Here is a 17,909-nt window from a genome sequence, read left to right on the forward strand (position 1 = left end):
CATGTGGCAGAATGTAGGTTAAAATAAATGTGTTATCTTAAGTTCATGATTCTAGTCAGAGAAGAGCCTAGCTTCATGGCCAAGGTATTTGTAAATATGTTTTGAGTCTGAGTCTTATTTCTGGGAGCGTGGGAATGTGAGGAAGAACCAGGTCTTAACCACAACAATTTACATGTGTGTGCATGTATGTGCCCTACTGAACCCCTGTAGAGGTCAAAAGATAACCTGCAGGAGTAGGTTCCCTCCTTTTGCCATGTGGGTCCCATGAGTCAAACTCTGATGAGGCTTGGTGGCAGGGTCCTGTACCCTATGAAATCTTTTGCTGGCCCAAGGTAACTGGATTTTATGGGAGGCATCTGCTTGCTTCAGCATCATTTATTTGTGACAACAAATGAATTAGAAAAAAAAAAAAAGAGACAGGGAAGGTAGGACAGAAGGAGGCCTGAGGCTAGCCTCAGACTGGTCATGCTGCAATTGGAAACTGAAAGTCAAGAATGAGAAAAGTGTAGCAGCAAAGAAAACCTCTGTTTTCTTTTTTTTTTTTTTTCTCTTTACTGATTTTTTTTTTGATTTTTAATATTTTTATTACATATTTTCCTCAATTACATTTCCAATGCTATCCCAAAAGTCCCCCATAGCGCCCCCCACTTCCCTACCCACCCATTCCCATTCTTTTGGCCCTGGCATTCCCCTATATTGGGGCATATAAAGTTTGCAAGTCCAATGGGCCTCTCTTTCCATTGATGGCCGACTAGGCCATCTTTCGATACATATGCAGCTAGAGACAAGAGCTCCGGGGTTCTGGTTAGTACATCATGTTGTTCCAACAATAGGGTTGCAGATCCCTTTAGCTCCTTGGGTACTTTCTCTAGCTTCTCCATTGGGAGCCCTGTGATACATCCAATAGCTGACTGTGAACATCCACTCCTGTGTTTGCTAGGCCCCGGCATCGTCTCACAAGAGACAGCTATATTTGGGTCTCTGTTTTCTTGTGGTAATGAATGCACATCTCTCTACTGGAGTGTCAGTGCGTGTAAAGCAAGTTTGTTCAGTGCAGGTGTGCTTACTGCAGGTGTGTTCAGTGCAGGTGTGCTCAGTGCAGGTGTGCTCAGTGCAGGTGTGCTCAGTGCAGGTGTGTTCAGTGCAGGTGTGCTCAGTGCAGGTGTGTTCAGTGCAGGTGTGTTCAGTGCAGATTTGTTCAATGCAGGTGTGCTCAGTGCAGGTGTGCTCAGTGCAGGTGTGTTCAGTAGGTTTTCAGAGAATGTTTCCTATTCGTGGGTTGAAGGCCTTTCTGTGCTTTCACTGATGTTAGAGGGGGGATGCCCTTTGCCCTATTCACCCTTCACACACACACACACACACACACACACACACACACCTTCAAATAGAAAGCTTCTGGGCTCCCTTTTTTCTTTTAATTTACAGCACGTAATAGGTGAACTGATTAAGAACAACTGAAAATGCTAGCTATTACATACTAGTTCATCTCATTTAAATCCATTTACATGATAGTTTTATAAAAGTATAATATGTTATTAATTTTCACTAGTGACAATTTTCTAAAAGCTTGTGAAGAAAATTTGTCTCTATGATATTAAATCTTCTGTTCTTTAAAATGAAACTTTTTCTTATATCTTATGTTTCTCCTCATACATTAACAAAAAAATAAATAAAACAGAAAAATACCAAACAAACAAAAACCCCACTAAGAAGAGAAGATATTGCACCTGAATACTAAACCGTGCTGAAATATTAGGAATATTAAGGCCCAGCCTGTTGCTTTCTTTATTGAAAGATCTTTTGAGATTACAGCATAGCAAAAGTTCTGGGTTCTTTTTAAAAAACAGTATTGATGAACCAGCCTGACTCCATCTTAAGATTAGAAGACATCTTATTAGGAGGTCAAAATAAGTTCATTTTTGTTTTCTGTAAAACTTAGATTTGACCAGATCTTGGCCTGTCTTCTAGAATTTGACATGTTCTATATCCTATACCCTGACATGCACTCTGATAAGATGTTCTTCCAAATAATTTTGGAATGTTCAGTCAAGTTCCTTTGTAACTAAAACTCCTCTAGAAATCCCTCAGCCCATGAAAACCCCAGAGTCTTACAGTTTTAGGACGCTATATGAACCCTACCCTCTCCTGTGGTCAATGCTATTATTTCAAACCCTGCTTCGGATAGATAGCCATACCTAACAGAAAATAAAACTTGAATAATGGTCTTTACTCTTGTTTGGCTGGATTAAGTTATTTGTGATATAAAAGAAAGTATATGATATTGATATAATATGCAATATACATTTTATTTTAAAATACTTTGAAAATTGACAGTTCATTTGATTTAGCAAGTAAGTTTTTGGAACATGTTAGTCTAACTTGTTTAGCTCAAGTGAATATTTTTTATTAATTATTTTATTTATTTACATTTCAAATGTTGTCCTGCTTCCTGGTCCCCCCACCATGAGCCCCTCACCCCATCTTCCCTCTCCTTCATCTCTAAAAGGGTGCTCTTCCACCCCCCCAACCCCCCACCTCACCTCTCTAGTGTCCCCTTTCTCTGGCTCATCAAGCCTCCACAGGACCAAGTGCATCCCCTCCCACTGAGGCCAGACAAGACAGTCCTCTGCTACATATGTGGGGAGGGGCAAGAATCAGCCCATGTATGGTCTTTGGTTGGTAGCTTAATCCCTGGGAGCTCTGAAGCATCCAATTAGTTGACACTGTTGTTCTTTCTATGGGGTTGCAATCCCCTTCAGCTCCTTCAGTCCTTCCCCTAACTCTTCCGTTGAGGTCCCAGGCTCAGTCCAATGGTTGGCTGTAGTGTCTGCATCTGTCTCAGTCAGAGAACAGTCATGCTAGACTCCTTGTCTGCAAGTACATCTTGCCATCAGCAATAGTGTCAAGGTTTGGTGTCTATGCCTGGGATGGATCCCAAAGTGGGGTGGTCTCTGGGTGGCCTTTCTTTCAGAGTCTGCTCCATATTTTTGTCCCTGCATTTCCTTTAGACAGGAACAATTCTGGGTTAAAATTTTTGAGATGAGTGGGCATCCCCATGCCTCAACTAGGGACCATGTCTATCTATTGGAGGTGATCTCTTCAGGTTCTATCTCTTCACTGTTGGACATTTCAGCTAAGGTCATCTTCACTGGGTCCTGGGACCCCCCTCACATCCCTGGTGTCTGGGACTTTCTAGTGCCCCTCCACTCCCCACCCCACACTGCTGCATATTTCTATTCATTCTCTTGGTCTTCTGGGCTTTTCTCCCCTGATACCTTATCATGCCCACCTTTATTTTTTTTACCTCTCCTACCCCTCTCCCATCCAGGTCCCACCCTCCCTTTGCCTCCTGTGATTATTTTGTTCCCCTTTCTAAGTGGGATTGAAGCATCCACACTTGGGTCTTCCTTCTTGTTAAACTTCATATGGTCTGTGAGTTATAGCATGGGTATTCTGAACTTTTTGGCTAATATCCACTTATCAGTGAGTACATACCATGTATGTCCTTTTGGGTCTGGGTTACCTAACTCAGGATGACATTTTCTGTTTCCATCCATATGTCTGTAAAATTCATGATGTCCTTGTGTACCACATTTTCTGTATCCATTCTTCCATGAAGGGACTTCTGGGTTGTTTCCAGCTTCTGACTATTACAATTAAGGCTGCTATGAACATTCTTTATGATATATAGGAGCATCTTTTGGTTATATGCCCAGGAGTGATATAGCTGGGTCTTCAGATAGAACTATTTCCAATTGTCTGAGGAACCGCCAGATTGATTTCCAAAGTGGTTGTACCAGTTTGCAATCCCACAAGCAATGAAAGAGTGTTCCTCTTTCTCCACATCCTCACCAGTACTGACATCGCCCATAATTTATTCACGAGTCACCATCTTAAAAAACTATATCCTCAAATTGCTACCTATTGGTAGTTTTCAAAAATTATCTGAAAAGTATATGAACATTTTCTATAGTTTTAGCTCTAAATAGATATGTTAGTTAAGCTTTTAGTCTTTACTTCATTTATGGACAAACCATCTTCTTTACAAATCTCAAGGTAATACCAGTCCACTCCATTACTGTATTGGAAGTTAATGTTCTTTTCCTTTTCTTTTAAATTAAACCCAAATAGAGGACCTCATGAAATTCTTTAACTGCCCATCCAAAAAACTATATAGTAGGGAAGCAAAGTGGCTATTGAGATTTCATCATGGCACATAATGTGTCACCAATATGTTGTGTTAATTTTTCTGTTTTTAATGTTCCCCAAAACAAGTTCACTCTTTATTTTATTCTTAAAAGACAAGTAACCACAAAGTAAATGAGATATTATTTTAGGAATTTTGTCCAAAATAGTTGCTTTCCAGCCTCAGAATCCAAGATTTAATAAAACAATAAAATCTTATACTTATAGTTTTTATTTTTTTTCACTGTAGTAGATACTTTTCTTAAGAGGGTCTGGAGAGATGATTCAGTGGCTTAGACCACACACTGGCCTTGCAGAGCACTGGAGTTGGTTCCTATAGTGCATATCAGGCTGCTTGGGCTATAACTCCAGCTGCAGGGGAACCACAGGCTCTCCTACTTTTAAGATCACTAGTATTCAAGAGCACAGACACCACCACCACCCCTCACTCTGCATATACATGTAATTTGAATTAATCTTAATTTAATTAGGAAGTAATACTCCTAAATTTAAAAAGAGCATACTGGTTGCTCTTCACTTCTTCAGGATTCCTCTCTTTCATCCCCAGATCATGAGCAGACCAGGACTGAAGTCCTAAAACCTGGAAAGTCTGAATTTCAGGAGAGGCAGGTGTAAGGAAGAGTCACGGGATGTCTTGATAGGAGCTGGAAGAAGAGAGAGGCCATTAGGAGAGAAAAGGAAGGAATGAAGGAGGGATGCTGAGGGAAGGAGATCATGGACAGGGAGACTTACCTTCTCCTTCTCCAGATACAGTAGACTACAGCACCCACCACCACTAGCATGATTAGTACTATGAAGACGATCAAGCCCACGGGTGCTTGCCTGGCATCTGGTTTGGAAGAATACAATGTATCTCTCAACAGAAAACCAGTACCTGTTTCAGGTTCCCCATTCTAATTTAAAGTATATCCTTTTTATTTCTCATGAGATTAGACTGACCATTTCTTGTCAGGATCTGGCTACATGCTACCCAAACAGGTGTGACTCTGTCTACCTCCAGTCCTTTCTGTGTGAATCTGGGTAGTTACCCTATCTTAGCATCAACGTCTTCATAATAAACTCAAAATAACAACACTTGCTTCAAAGCTAAGTGACAAGTGGATGTAGGGGCAGCAAAGTGTCCAGTGCTCACTCAGAACACACCCAATATACTGCAGCTATGCCTTGGGTCCTCTCTACTGGGGAATGGATCTTCCCATACTTCTTTATTTGCCACTGACATCTGGATCTTTTTAGTTTCTGGGTCTTCTTTCTTCTTATACAGAGAACATCTTATCGCAAGTCTTTTGGGGTTTCTTTTTTATCTAGAATTCCTTCCTTCTAGCTCTTCTATAATAGGGGCTTCATTTCTGAATCTAAGTTTGTTCAACTCTCACTCCATGTTTGATGGCTGCCTCTGCTCACTGGCAACCCAGGCTCCAGTTCTTTCTTACCCCAGTAGAGGATGATATCCTGCCCTCCTAGGCTGCTGTGCTTCACCCTGCAGGCCAGGCCAGCTTCCTCTCCAGCCTCCACATCCAGGGTTGCTTGAAGATACCATGTCTCATCAGCATTTGGCAGGAAATCACCTCTGTGAGTACCCTGTTGCTCCTGGTCACCCCGCATCCACATCACCCACACAGGTTTTGGGTAGAAGCCAGAGACATGACACACCAGCTGCAGATGGCCATGTGCAGAGCTGGGGACACTGGACAACCAGGCCACTGGCTTCTCTGTACTCATCAAGAGAATAAGAAAAAAAATTTTAAAGCAAGAAATTTTATATTAGGGTCTCCAGGTCTCCTATCAAGTTCATGCTTCCCACAGGCCTACCTCTGGAGATGAAGTTGCCTATTAGTTTAATCCATTTGTCTCCCTCTGGTTAGGAAGACCATCCCTGATACTTCTACCCCCCTCCCTGATCTGAGCCTCCTGTAGCCCTCCTCTGTACTCTGGAACAATCTGAATTTCAGCTGATACAGCCTGCCTCAAATATGGCATGGCTCAGTTTTCATCCCCAGTGTTGATTTAACTCAATTTAGAGAACCCAAGAGTGGCTGTCACTGAGAATAAACCCCACAGGCCTTAATCATCTCTTCCTAGGCCTTGCCCTTCCTCTTCAGCTGACAGTGATCTGAAAACCTAGATGGATCCAAGTGGAGAGTCAGGGTGAAAATAGCCAGCTGACCTTGCTTCTCTAGGTCTGACTTCCCTGCCTCTAGGAGACCACGGACAAACTGGGGCCAGGTGTCATTCAGGAGCATCTGCACGGATGTACTTGTCCCTTGATCAGCGTTGAGCACTTTGATGGGCAGGTCTAACGAAGATGGGGCCCCTGGGACCGTCTGCCAGGACGTTCCCCGGAATCTCACGGCATATTTTCCTTGAAATGCTACGTGTAAAAAGCTTTCCGAAGCATTCCCAGGGTACATTTCACAGCCCGCAGACAGCTGGATCTCAATGGGATCTGTAAGGAGGAGTGGCCAGAGACCAAAGAGTTCATGATTAAGGGGTTTGGAAAAAAGGAATTGGTATGAAGATTATAGTTTGGTGCCAATTGAGGGAAGTGATCATGGTGTCCTAGAGCAGAAACGGGCTATTTTTAGAAGGGACAAGGGTTACTTTTAGACAGAAGTGAAAACCATAAGGGTGGACAGAGAAGAGAAGCTCATCACTATGCCCACAGTTATCCAGCTGGGGTCTGGATCACTCTGCCCACTGGGTTCAGGGTTCCAATCCCTCCACTCACAGTCTTCTTTAGGTGATATCATTTTGACTAATTCCTGTATGTCCCTGGTAAAGCTGACTCGATAGACTTGAAACATATGCTGCAACGTCTCCCACTGCTGGTTACTCAACTTGCCCTGGGACCATGGCTTCGTGAAGCTGATGGTGGCTGAGTCATTACTCCAACGGTGAGTCTGCAGATCCCCCAGCCAGACCACGCTGTCTGTGCGGGACCAGCTTCTGTTTGCAAAGGAAGACATCTGCAGGCAGCGGAAGGTGTAATTCTTTTGCTGGACTGGAATCAAAGGAAAACGAAAGAACTTAGCGAATGGGCTCAGTCTGAGGTCAGACTGCAGTAGGAAAAAGCTCAGCTTTAGCTGGGCTTGGGGAAGGAAAGGCAGGCTCAGTGTAGTTCTGAACTGTGCTCTGCCCTGAACTGGATCCACATGCTGTTCCTCCCACTTGTTGCTGCAAGCCGAGAAGCCCACCTCCACCCGCCCACTATTGCACAGCGCTTCTAGCCAGCCTCTCCCTCCCTTCTCTAGTTGATTGTGTGCGCTTTTACTCACTCACCTTCAGATTGTCCCCAGACCTGTAGGAATGCCCACAGCAACAGGCAAGGTAGGTACTGCATAGCGCCAGAGGGCTACACAGCCCTGGGCTCTGACTTCTGTGCTTTACTCTTCTCCCTGCCCCGTACACAAAGGCTCTGGGGGTTTTTTGGCGCAGAGCCCGCCAAACCCGGAAGGACGTTCAGATTGGTAAATTACTGTTTGACAAAGCCAACCCCCCTGGTAGTTGAGCGTTGGAGGTTTTCTGTTAAAAAACAAAACAAAACAAAACAACAAAACACCCCTCTCTATGTTATACTAAAGAATGAGGTTGAGACTGCTGTCTCAATATCGAAAGCAAGACAAAGTTGTATTTGTGTTACAATTTCAATGGTATTAAAAATGCAAGGGGACACAAAGAACTTAAGAATCTGGACTCCAAAAAAATCAAATAACCCCATTAAAAAATGGGGTACAGAGCTAAACAAAGAATTCTCAACTAAGGAATACCGACTGACTGAGAAGCACCTAAAAAATGTGCAATCATCAGGGAAATGCAAATCAAAACAACCCTGAGATTCCACCTCACACCAGTCAGAATGGCTAAGATCAAAAATTCAGGTGACAGCACATGCTGGCAAGGATGTGGAGAAAGAGGAACACTCCTCCATTGCTGGTGGTATTGCAAGCTTGTACAACCACTCTGGAAGTCAGTCTGGAGGTTCCTCAGAAAATTGGGCATAGTACTACCAGAAGATCCAGCAATACCTCTCCTGGGCATGTACCCAGAAGATGTTCCAACTTGTAATAAGGACACATGTTCCACTATGTTCGTAGCAGCCTGATTTATAATAGCCAGAAGCTGGAAAGAACCCAGATGTCCCTCAACAGAGAAATGGATACAGAAAATGTGGTGCATTTACACAATGGAGTACTACTCAGCTATTGAAAACAATGAATTTATGAAATTCTTGGGCAAATGGATGTATCTGGAGAATATCATCCTGAGTGAGGTAACCCAGTCACAAAAGAACACACATGATATGCACTCACTGATAAGTGGATATTAGCCCAGAAGCTCAGAATACCCAAGATACAATTTGCAAAATACATGAAACTCAAGAAGAAGGAAAACCAAAGTGTGGATACTTTGTTCCTTCTTAGAATGGGGAACAAAATACCCATGGAAGGAGTTACAGAGATAAAGTTCAGAGCTGAGACAGAAGAAAGGACCATCCAGAGACTGCCCCACCCAGGGAAACCTTCCCATAAACAACCACCAAACCCAGACACTATTGCATATGCCAGCAAGATTTTGCTGACAGGACCCTGATATAGCTGTCTCTTGTGAGGCTATGCCAATGCCTGGCAAATACAGAAGTGGATGCTCACAGTCATCTATTGGATGGAACACCAGGCCCCCAATGAAGGAGCTAGAGAAAGTACCCAAGGAGCTAAAGGGGTTTGCAGCCCTATAGGAGGAACAACAATATGAACTAACCAGTACCCCCTCCCCCCAGAGCTGTGTCTCCAGCTGCATATGTAGCAGAGGATGGCCTAGTTGGCCATCAATGGGAGGAGAAGCCCTTGGTCTTGCGAAGATTATATGCCCCAGTACAGGGGAATGCCAGGGCCAGGAAGTGGGAGCGGGTGGATTGGGGAGCAGGGTGGGGAGAGGGTATAGGGGGCTTTCGAAGACAAAACTAGGAAAAGGGATAGCATTTGAAATGTAAATGAAGAAAATATCTAATTAAAAAATTAAATAAATAAATAACATATGGCAAAGCAGGGCAGTGGTGGCTTACGCCTTTAATCCCAGCACCTGGGAGGCAGAGGCAGAGGCAGGCAGATTTCTGAGTTCGAGGCCAGCCTGGTCTACAAAGTGAGTTCCAGGACAGCCAGGGCTACACAGAGAAACCCTGTCTTGGAAAAAAAAAAAAAGAAGCCATAAGGGAAAGGATTTTTATTTCCACCTGACCTTCTTAGTTGTGTCTGTAAGAAGCGCACACATTTATGCACCAATATTCTACCTGAACCTTTATTTTTATTTCTACCTATATTTATCTCTAACTTTAGAAAAGTATGAACTGCTTACTGTGCACTAAGAGGCACTATGTTCAACTTACAATATATACATGTATAAAACCAATTTAATTGAAAAACATACTAACTTCAGGGGATGAACACCTACGCATGGGCATCAGAGGCTCACAGACCCTTTAGAGATTCTGCTTCTACTCAAGTGTGGACTTGTGGTTAAGTTATTAACTCTCCAAACCCAAGTTCCCTCATTAAACTGAGTTCTAGTTCAGAGTCTGAATTCAGTGTTAATGTATATGAAGTGCATAACCTACTACTAACATATGTGGTTGCAATACTGGTTTCATAGATACATAAGTTGAAACAACATGAGGTGTGTGTATATACATTAATAGGTATAAGTATGAGCCTGGAATTCACATAATAATGTTAAGTGCAAATCTGTTTCATTCATTAAAATGTATTGTAACCTTAAGAATTTTCTTTATGTTCATTTTAAGTTTATTTTAACTCTGGCTATCAGTTACATTGATAACCAGGAAACATTTCTGCTGTTTCCCCAGATATTCCTCTGGTCAGTAACTTAAGAATGAGGCTCCTTGCTCTTCACATCCTTGAAACTGTGCCACCAGCTTGTGAATCTGGTGGAGAAGATGACCAAATGGCCCAGGTTTGTATCTTTTAAGTTGTTGGAAGATACATTTCACGTCTGCAGTGCGATTCACAAGTAACTGAGACTTAACTACAGTGTTTACAGCTGTAAACACATCTTGTCTTTGGTGATGCAATCCCCACTTTTAGGGTGGCTTTCTTTAGCCTTCATTCTAAGAGAAATAAGTTGTGAGGTGTAGAAGAAGAGGAATAGAGAGTATGTATAAATCAGTCTGGAATTTCTAGAGACTGGGCCTCTAGAGAGAAAACTCTGTGAGGCTGTAAAGCTGAAACAGAGGTCCACATCTAACAGGGTGACTATAAAACAGCTGGATGAGTTGATTGTCTTTTAAAAATAAGAGTATTGCAGATAGAACCACCAGAAGTAGCTGTTGGACACTAGTGTAATCAATCTTCATATGCCACTAATAGTGTGGCATGTGATACCTCATAAAAATACACAATGTTTCTCTTTATACAGTCCATCATTTCCCTTCAGTAAGCCGGATGGATGGTTGACTGCTTATCTTCTCTTCTATTGTATGTGGGAGATGCCCATTGCTCAGGCCAATGTGCTATTCAAATAAAGGAAAGTAAACATTAAATATAACTACAGGAACTAGGTTCTTCCTCCAGAAAGGTCTTGGTAGACCTCATATGTAGATAGCCCGTGCCCATCTCTGTCTCTGGGCACAAGATCCCAGGAAGGGCCTTGCTGCATCATTTCATCCATGCCCTCCTTGTGTATTTCATCTTTCCATTGTTTCTTCTCATCTCAATCCTCAGTCAGGCTCCTCTCTCATCTTCACCCCTCAAACCATATTTTTGTCCATAAAGCCTTCTCAATCCTCTTTCCTGCCCTCACCACTAAGCTTCTAAAAGGAGTGAACTACGTGTCCACCATTTCCTTCTTCTCACTATTTCTTCAGAGTCTTAATTGCTTATCATCCCACAGTGCCTAAATTCCACAAAGTATTTCCTGCTGAACATACTTATAGTTGCTCCTCAGCATCTCTAGGGAATTGGCTCTAGGACCACCCAAGCTTGCCCAGATCAGTTGATGCCCAGATTGCTTATATAAAATATGGTATTTACATATGACTCATGCAATCCTTCCATAAACTTTGAATCATTTCTAGGTTCCCTAATACATAATGCAGTATAAATGCTATGTAAATAGTTGTCTTGTTTTGTTTTGTTTTTTTGTTTTTCGAGACAGGGTTTCTCTGTATAGCCCTGGCTGTCCTGGAACTCACTTTGTAGACCAGGCTGGCCTTGAACTCAGAAATCTGCCTGCCTCTGCCTCCCGAGTGCTGGGATTAAAGGCGTGCGCCACCACGCCCGGCGTAAATAGTTGTCACATCAGATTTCTTACATGATGGGAAGAATCTAAATAAGTTCAATACAGATGCAGTTTGTATTTTTTAAAAATACATTTTTGGCCTGTGTTTGGCCGAATCCATGCTGTGGAGCCTGGGCACAGAAGGCCTACCATGGTACATTTTTGTCCACATCTTACTTGGTTCTCCTGTGCCCTCTTCCGTGTAGCCACAAGGCTCCACTGATTTACCTTGCGCGTAAGATTCTATTTCATGCACATACATTCTTCGCTTAGTTTTCATGATTCTACGATTGTCCTGGTTTTCCTTCTGTCTTAGTAAATGGTCTCCATTCTTCCTTAGGTCTTTATTTCTCTGTATCAATGCTGGGTTAGGGGCTGGTGAGATGGCTCAGTGGGTAAGAGCACCCGACTGCTCTTCCGAAGGTCCAGAGTTCAAATCCCAGCAACCACATGGTGGCTCACAACCATCCGTAACAAGATCTGGCGCCCTCTTCTGGAGTGTCTGAAGACAGCTACAGTGTACTTACATATAATAAATAAATAAATCTTTAAAAAAAAATGCTGGGTTACCTTGTGACCTAGTCAGAGCACCTTTCTTCAGCTATCATGTGCCTTCCCCTTTCCATATGCAAAGAAACATCATTTGCCTCTCTGTGCCACTGACTTCTAAGTTTTAAGTTCTATCTTCTATTGGCTCACTTGAACGATAATCTAACAGACATAGTGGCTTGGTTGAACATAATAATTCTGACTGGTCTGGGGTTAAGCTGTTGTCACTACAGAGTGCACACATACAAATATAGCCCCATGTAGTATGTGTTAGTGTACCCCACAATTGCTAGGGTGTCTCTAGTCAGATTTTGTGGGTTTTTTATTTGCTTTAATTTTCATGTAGACCTTTTGTGCAGAAACACTAAATACAAGAGAGGCTAGTATTTTTATAAAGAAATTCAACAGATAGTGTAGGGGTTGATCAGGGCAAAATTCCAACTTTTTTTTCTAAAATAAGATTTTTTTACACCTGCCTGTTGGGGCTGGATCGATGGCTCAGTGGTTACAAGTACTGGCTGTTCTTTCAGAGATCTTGGGTTCAATTCCCAGCACCCACATGACAGCTCACAACTCCAGTTCTAGGGCTCTGATATCTCTTCTGACCTGTGTAGACTTCTGCATACACATGGTATGCAGACACACACCCATGTAAAATACCATATGGAACATAAAAGAAATATTTTAAAAATTAAAACATATCTCTTTTATTCTGATTTGTATATCCAGCAAACAGCCCAAAAAAAAAAAAAAACCTGTGTCTCTTTTAGGGGCCAGCTTCAGCAGATAGACTACCTTGCTAAGGTGTTCCTGTCTGCCACTGAAGTGACAATTTAAGGTTTCTTTGGAGACTCAGTTGTGTTGTGTTATGTTTTTCTGGAAACTGTCTTATGAGTGGATGTTCTGCTGAGAACAGACATGTGGTGTTTTTCTGGAAGCTTCCCAGGGAAAGGGCACGTGATGCTTTGCTGGAGCAGATGCTTGGGAGGACTCGCAGTGTTTAGAAAGAGTATAGGTGTACGGACAGTGGACAATGCTCCTGGCGTTGGTACACCTTGCCACTCTTTGCTGGTGTCCGTTGGGTTTTGCTGCCCCTGGTCTTCACTGATGATGACATTCTGGCATTGGTTTGCCTTGCCCTCTTCACTGATCATCATTTGTCTTAGCTTTGTAGAGAGAAGCACATGGAAGAGCTTGTGACACTCCCTCAGCTTCTTCCTGCTCTTCTGGACTCAGACCCATTGGAAGTTCTAGATCAAAACTGCCATTGCTGACTGGCAAACGGTGTTTTCCATGGATCTACCACTGCTGATTCAAGTAAAACCGAAATGCTGATATCCTGACAACAAAGACTGAAATCACACCGAAGAACTACTTCTGAACAGGGCCACATCCCCCATGCCCTATTAACCTTTCCTTTCCACTAACTCTGGTGGGTGGTGGGCTAGAAGGGAGGTTAAAGCATTTAAGAACTCTCATTAAAGTAGGTTTTGAAAAATATAAGACCTCTCACTGTGTGCCAGGAATAAGGCAAAGTGTTGTAGAATCAAACTCAGCAAGCAATGCCTGAACCTGAAAGCTGAATGAGCGTGGTAATTCTAAAGCAAGAGGAGGTCACCAGCAGCGGTGAGTCAGCACCTGAACAGTGGAGGGAGAATGTTAGCCCCCAGTACTTCCCCATCCTTTCCAAATAAAGGGTAGAGAAGAGAGTAGTTTGAAAATGTTGCGGCTTTCCAGGAGTAACTTTCTGAACACACCCACTCAGCATCATAATTAGATTGTAGGCTAATTGTTTACTTTAAGTGGCGTAACCAAGGTTATTCTGGAGATTTTACAAGGTGAAGAATAGATTTGCCTTATAAAATATTTATTAACTAATAAAGTTATAAAATTATTTCATTTTATGTTATTTCTTCTTAAGCTAAAGAGAAAAACAATATGTTCCAATAAATATGTAAGTGTTATTTATAAACATTTTTCCAAGTTTCAATTAATGTAGTAATAGCAAACAATAGGCTTTTTTCTATATTAATGAACATTATGATTTGGGGTTTTTCTCTTTTTCTTTCTATGGTTTTATATTGTAAAGGAAAATCGAGGTAATGAAGTTACATGGGTTGGAGTTTTTGCTGTCTAGTTCATGATTTTAACCATGGTCCTCTCTCAGACATGACATAGGCTCTAGAGGGCTTTTGGGGATAACCTCTACCACAGTGGACTGATGCCGTCCAGCTTTACCCCAGGGGATTTCATTAGGCCCCTGGATGATATAAGACTCCTTGTTAGTCTGGAGTTTGGGGGATGACTGTTACTGTATTTTCCAGACTTTTTTTTTTCTCACTAAATTGATTCAGACACATATACCTTGCTCATATCCATCCATTAAGTGGTTCTAACTGCTCTGGAACTTGTGGGCCACAAGAGGTTCAAATGGCAGAACATTCTAGAGAACCATATTGTTAATGACTTCAGTGGGTCTATAACATGTCCTGCCCAATGTTTGGGGCCATTTGAAATATAATTATATTATGATGGTATGCTATAAAGTGTTTTAATTTTAATAAAAGAAACATGTTAAGCCTTAAAAATCCATTTAAGGAGCAATAGTTCTACTGATAGAGTACCTGTAATCTGAGTTTGAATCCCTGAACATGTATTTTAAAACTCAGGCATGGCTGGGTATGGTGATGCACAATTTTAATCCCTGCAGAGGCAGATGTGTCTCCGTTAGTTCAAGACTAGCCCCTACATAGTGGTTTCTAGGCCAGCCAGATCTACAGAGTAAGACCCTGTCACAAAACCCACAAAGTTTTCTGGTCTTATTCCCAGGGTCTTCACCCACAGCCTTCCTCCCTCTCCCCGTCTCAGCCTCTAGCACCGGAAGCAGTACACTCCCTCCCTGAAAACCCTGCTCACACCAGCCTGGGAATCAGGCAGGTGATCTTCAGTCTACTTCTTATCCTCCATTGTAAATTCCAGCCTCCTCCCCAGAACTGGAACAGACCACCTACAAGGGCCTGTCATCTCTCTCTCCTCCTTCCCCTGGGGACTTCACAGATCCTCTTGGAAGACTCATTTTTCTTCCCTCCCGTGGACTATGAGCTCCCACCCTTCTAGTCCATTCACATTACTTCATGCTAGCTCCCAATACCTAGAAATATATTCTACAAAGGATTTCCAGTAGCCACATGTGACAGGGACTCAAAAGTATCCCCTAACAGGTAGTCTCCTAAGATCCAGGGAGGGCTACAGAAACCAAGGAGTGAAAAACCCACCCAACAAAAATAAGACCAGATATTAACAGCTAATATTACAATCATCCCAAAACCACGTATCTATAACAGCATAAAAACACAATCAATAACAACCAGGACAATATGTCTTTACTAGAGACCAGCAACCCTACTATAATAAGCTCCAAGAAATTAAATATAGCTAAAGCACAAGACAGGGACTTCAAATAGCAATTATGAATACTGTAAGAACCTGTCTTAGTCAGCCGGGCATGGTGGCACATGCCTTTAATCCCAGCATTTGGGAGGCAGAGGCAGGTGGATTTCTGAATTTGAGGCCAGCCTGGTCTACAGAGTGAGTTCTAGGACAGCCAGGGCTATACAGAAAAACCCTGTCTTGAAAAACTAAACAAACAAACAAAAGAACCTGTCTTAGTCAGTGTTCTACTACTATGAAATGATACCATGACCATGGCCAATCTTATAGGGAAAGTATTCCATTGGGACTTGCTTACAGTTTCAAAGATTTAGTCCATTTTCAATATGGCAGGAAGCATGGTGGCATGCAGCCAGACATTGCACTGGAGAAGGAGCTAAGAGTTCTACATCCAGATCCACTGGCAGCAGGAAGAGAGAGCCACTGGACCTGGCTTGGACATCTGAAACCTCAAAGCCCACCCCCAGTGACATACTTCCTCCAACAAGGGTATACATACTCCAACACGGCCACACCTTCTAATCCTTCTGAGCAGCACTACTCCATGATGACTGAGTATTCAACTCTAAGAGCCTATGGAGGCCGTTCCTATTCAGACCACCACTGATGTTAAAGAGGCTATGAGTGAATTCCTTAAGGAAATCCATGGAAACATAAGCAAACAGTGGAATTAAATGAAGAAAACAGTTCAAGTCATGAAAGTAGAAAAGAAGCACTAAAAAAAACCAAAACTGAGGTAAAACTTTAAGAAATAAAAACTTTAGGAACTTGAATGGGAACCTCAGAGGCAAGCCTCATCAACAGAACACTAGGGATGAGAAAGAGAGTCTCAGGCACTGAAGACCAGAAGAAGGAATGAATGCCTCAGTCAAAAAAACTGTTAAATCTTTTTTAAAAGTCCAGGCAAAAAGCACACAGGAAATGTAGGCCACTGTGAAAAGATCAAATCTACAAATAATAAGAGCAGAGTTAGAAGAAACCCAAGCCAAGGCACAGAAAATATTTCCAACAAAAATCACAGAGGGAATTTTTCCTAAAGAAATAAAGGCTTATTCAGATGAAACCAAATAGACTGGACCAGGAAAGAAAGTCCCCATGACACATAATATTCAAACACTAAGCATACAGAGCAAAGGAAGAATATTAAAAGCTACAAAAAGAGAAAGACTAAATGACATAAAAGGCGGATCTATTAGAAACACTCTACTTCTCAATGGAGACACTAAAAGCCAGCAGGGCCTAGATAGATGTCTTTTTAAAAAGATTTATTTATTTATTATATGTAAGCACACTGTAGCTGTCTTCAGACACACCAGAAGAGGGTGCCAGATCTCATTACGGATGGTTGTGAGCCACCATGTGGTTGCTGGAAATTGAACTCAGGACCTTTGGAAGAGCAGTCAGTGCTCTTAACCACTGAGCCATCTCTCTAGCCCCCTAGATAGATTTTTTTCAACTAACTCTAGAAGAGCATAAAAGCCAGTCTAGAACACTCTACAGAGCATAACCTTCAATCAAAATAGATGAAGAAAGAAAAGCACTCCTTGATAAAACCATATTTAAGCAATCTACATCCACAAACCCAGATCTACAGAAGGCACTGGAAGGAAAACTTCAATACTCAAGAAAACACTAGGAATGAATAATCCCAGAGCAGTAAATCAGAAGAGGGGAAACCCATGCTACAGCAACAGAACAATAGAAGTCAACAAACACTGCTTATTGTTAGCTCTCAACACTTCAATAAAAAGACACAGACTAACAGATTGGATTAAAAAACAGGATCAACCTTTCTGCTACATCCAAGGAAGATACATAATACATATATAAAGATTTATTTTAAAGCCTTGACTAAGCATTATAAGTGTATTCAAACATGTTTGATGTTAGCTTGTTCAGTTTGACCATCATTGGCACCTAAAGGTACTGAATATGGAAATCCCACATTTAGATGAAGTCCACAGACCCACATGGCTAGTGTATAAACTCTTGGCCAAGACTCTCTACCTCTATCAGTGTGTATATCATCTTTATTTTCCACGATGAGCCATCACGAGTCCATTTAATATGTAGTCTTATAATGGTGTCCCTTGGGAGTAGTTATAACAGATATATAACCTCATTATGATTGGCAGATTCTTGAGATTGTAGCTGTCCATAATTCCAGAGCCTAACTCCAAAGGTATCTTGTGTCTTTCAAAACAATTAGTTTATCAATTAGATTGTATACATGAAATCCTTTTGTGTGAGTTCCTGACTGACTTCTGGTAATCCCAGAATCGCTGTATATTTTCCATGACTGGTGCATCACGCTAAATGTTTTTGATAGTATCTTTAGTATCCTTTGGGTATGTTGAGCCAATTTACTCATATTATTGTGGTACCATTGTGTACCACGAGGGGGTGCACCTGCT

At 42.0% G+C, this 17,909-nt stretch overlaps 1 protein-coding gene across 1 annotated transcript; it reads right to left on the minus strand.

Annotated features, from left to right (window-relative positions):
* Positions 1-2,416: 2,416 nt before the first annotated feature.
* Positions 2,417-7,641, minus strand: LOC110290702 (antigen-presenting glycoprotein CD1d2-like). The gene is made up of 6 exons (XM_085835786.1): positions 7,486-7,641; positions 6,935-7,207; positions 6,374-6,652; positions 5,640-5,918; positions 4,939-5,035; positions 2,417-4,850 (listed from the first exon to the last, which is right to left on the minus strand). Exons 1-6 carry the CDS (start codon positions 7,544-7,546, stop codon positions 4,829-4,831), a joined length of 1,011 nt encoding a protein of 336 aa, XP_085691912.1. The 5' UTR covers positions 7,547-7,641; the 3' UTR covers positions 2,417-4,828.
* Positions 7,642-17,909: the final 10,268 nt, after the last annotated feature.

Source organism: Mus caroli, unplaced genomic scaffold (genome assembly GCF_978045245.1).
Source record: "Mus caroli unplaced genomic scaffold, Mus_caroli_1 scaffold_3, whole genome shotgun sequence".
Lineage (NCBI taxonomy): Eukaryota > Metazoa > Chordata > Mammalia > Rodentia > Muridae > Mus > Mus caroli.

Bases quoted from the DNA above. Each gene is read 5' to 3' on its own strand.
- LOC110290702 (XM_085835786.1), bottom strand. From the start codon at position 7,546: ATGCAGTACCTACCTTGCCTGTTGCTGTGGGCATTCCTACAGGTCTGG. The intron at 7,208-7,485 runs GTGAGTGAGTAA...CTTTGATTCCAG, and splicing joins GGTCTGGGGACAATCTGAAG to TCCAGCAAAAGAATTACACC. The intron at 6,653-6,934 runs GTGAGTGGAGGG...TCCTCCTTACAG, and splicing joins GATATCACCTAAAGAAGACT to ATCCCATTGAGATCCAGCTG.